The sequence below is a fragment of the Callorhinchus milii genome, unplaced genomic scaffold (assembly GCF_018977255.1).
Source record: "Callorhinchus milii isolate IMCB2004 unplaced genomic scaffold, IMCB_Cmil_1.0 Scaffold25, whole genome shotgun sequence".
Taxonomy (NCBI): Eukaryota; Metazoa; Chordata; class Chondrichthyes; order Chimaeriformes; family Callorhinchidae; genus Callorhinchus; species Callorhinchus milii.
Window position 1 is genome coordinate 7753710 of NW_024704766.1, and position 215 is coordinate 7753924.

Here is a 215-nt window from a genome sequence, read left to right on the forward strand (position 1 = left end):
ACATCTGTGTCTGTGTCGAGGCTGCACCGACATCCTCCTCCAGCAGCCTGTCTACCAGCGTAACTGTCCCCTCTGCCGCCAGATGATTTTACAGACTTTAGATGTGTATTTGTGAAATGCTGACAGACAGATCGCCTGCAGCCTTGTGCAGCTTCTCATTTTGTCATCTGTGGAATCCTGTAGCGTAGTGGTTACCGCGCTCGCCTCGCAAGCGA

The 215-nt window shown here is 52.6% G+C and overlaps 1 protein-coding gene across 1 annotated transcript in view; it reads left to right on the top strand.

Moving 5' to 3' along the window:
- The window catches only part of rnf26 (ring finger protein 26), a 1552-nt gene extending 1337 nt beyond the window's left edge, over window positions 1–215 (top strand). Inside the window, 1 exon segment of the mRNA XM_007885621.2 lies at window positions 1–215. This exon segment is cut by the window's left edge and continues 23 nt beyond it. Within this exon segment, the coding sequence (XP_007883812.2) occupies window positions 1–115 (115 nt within the window). The 3' untranslated portion in view covers window positions 116–215.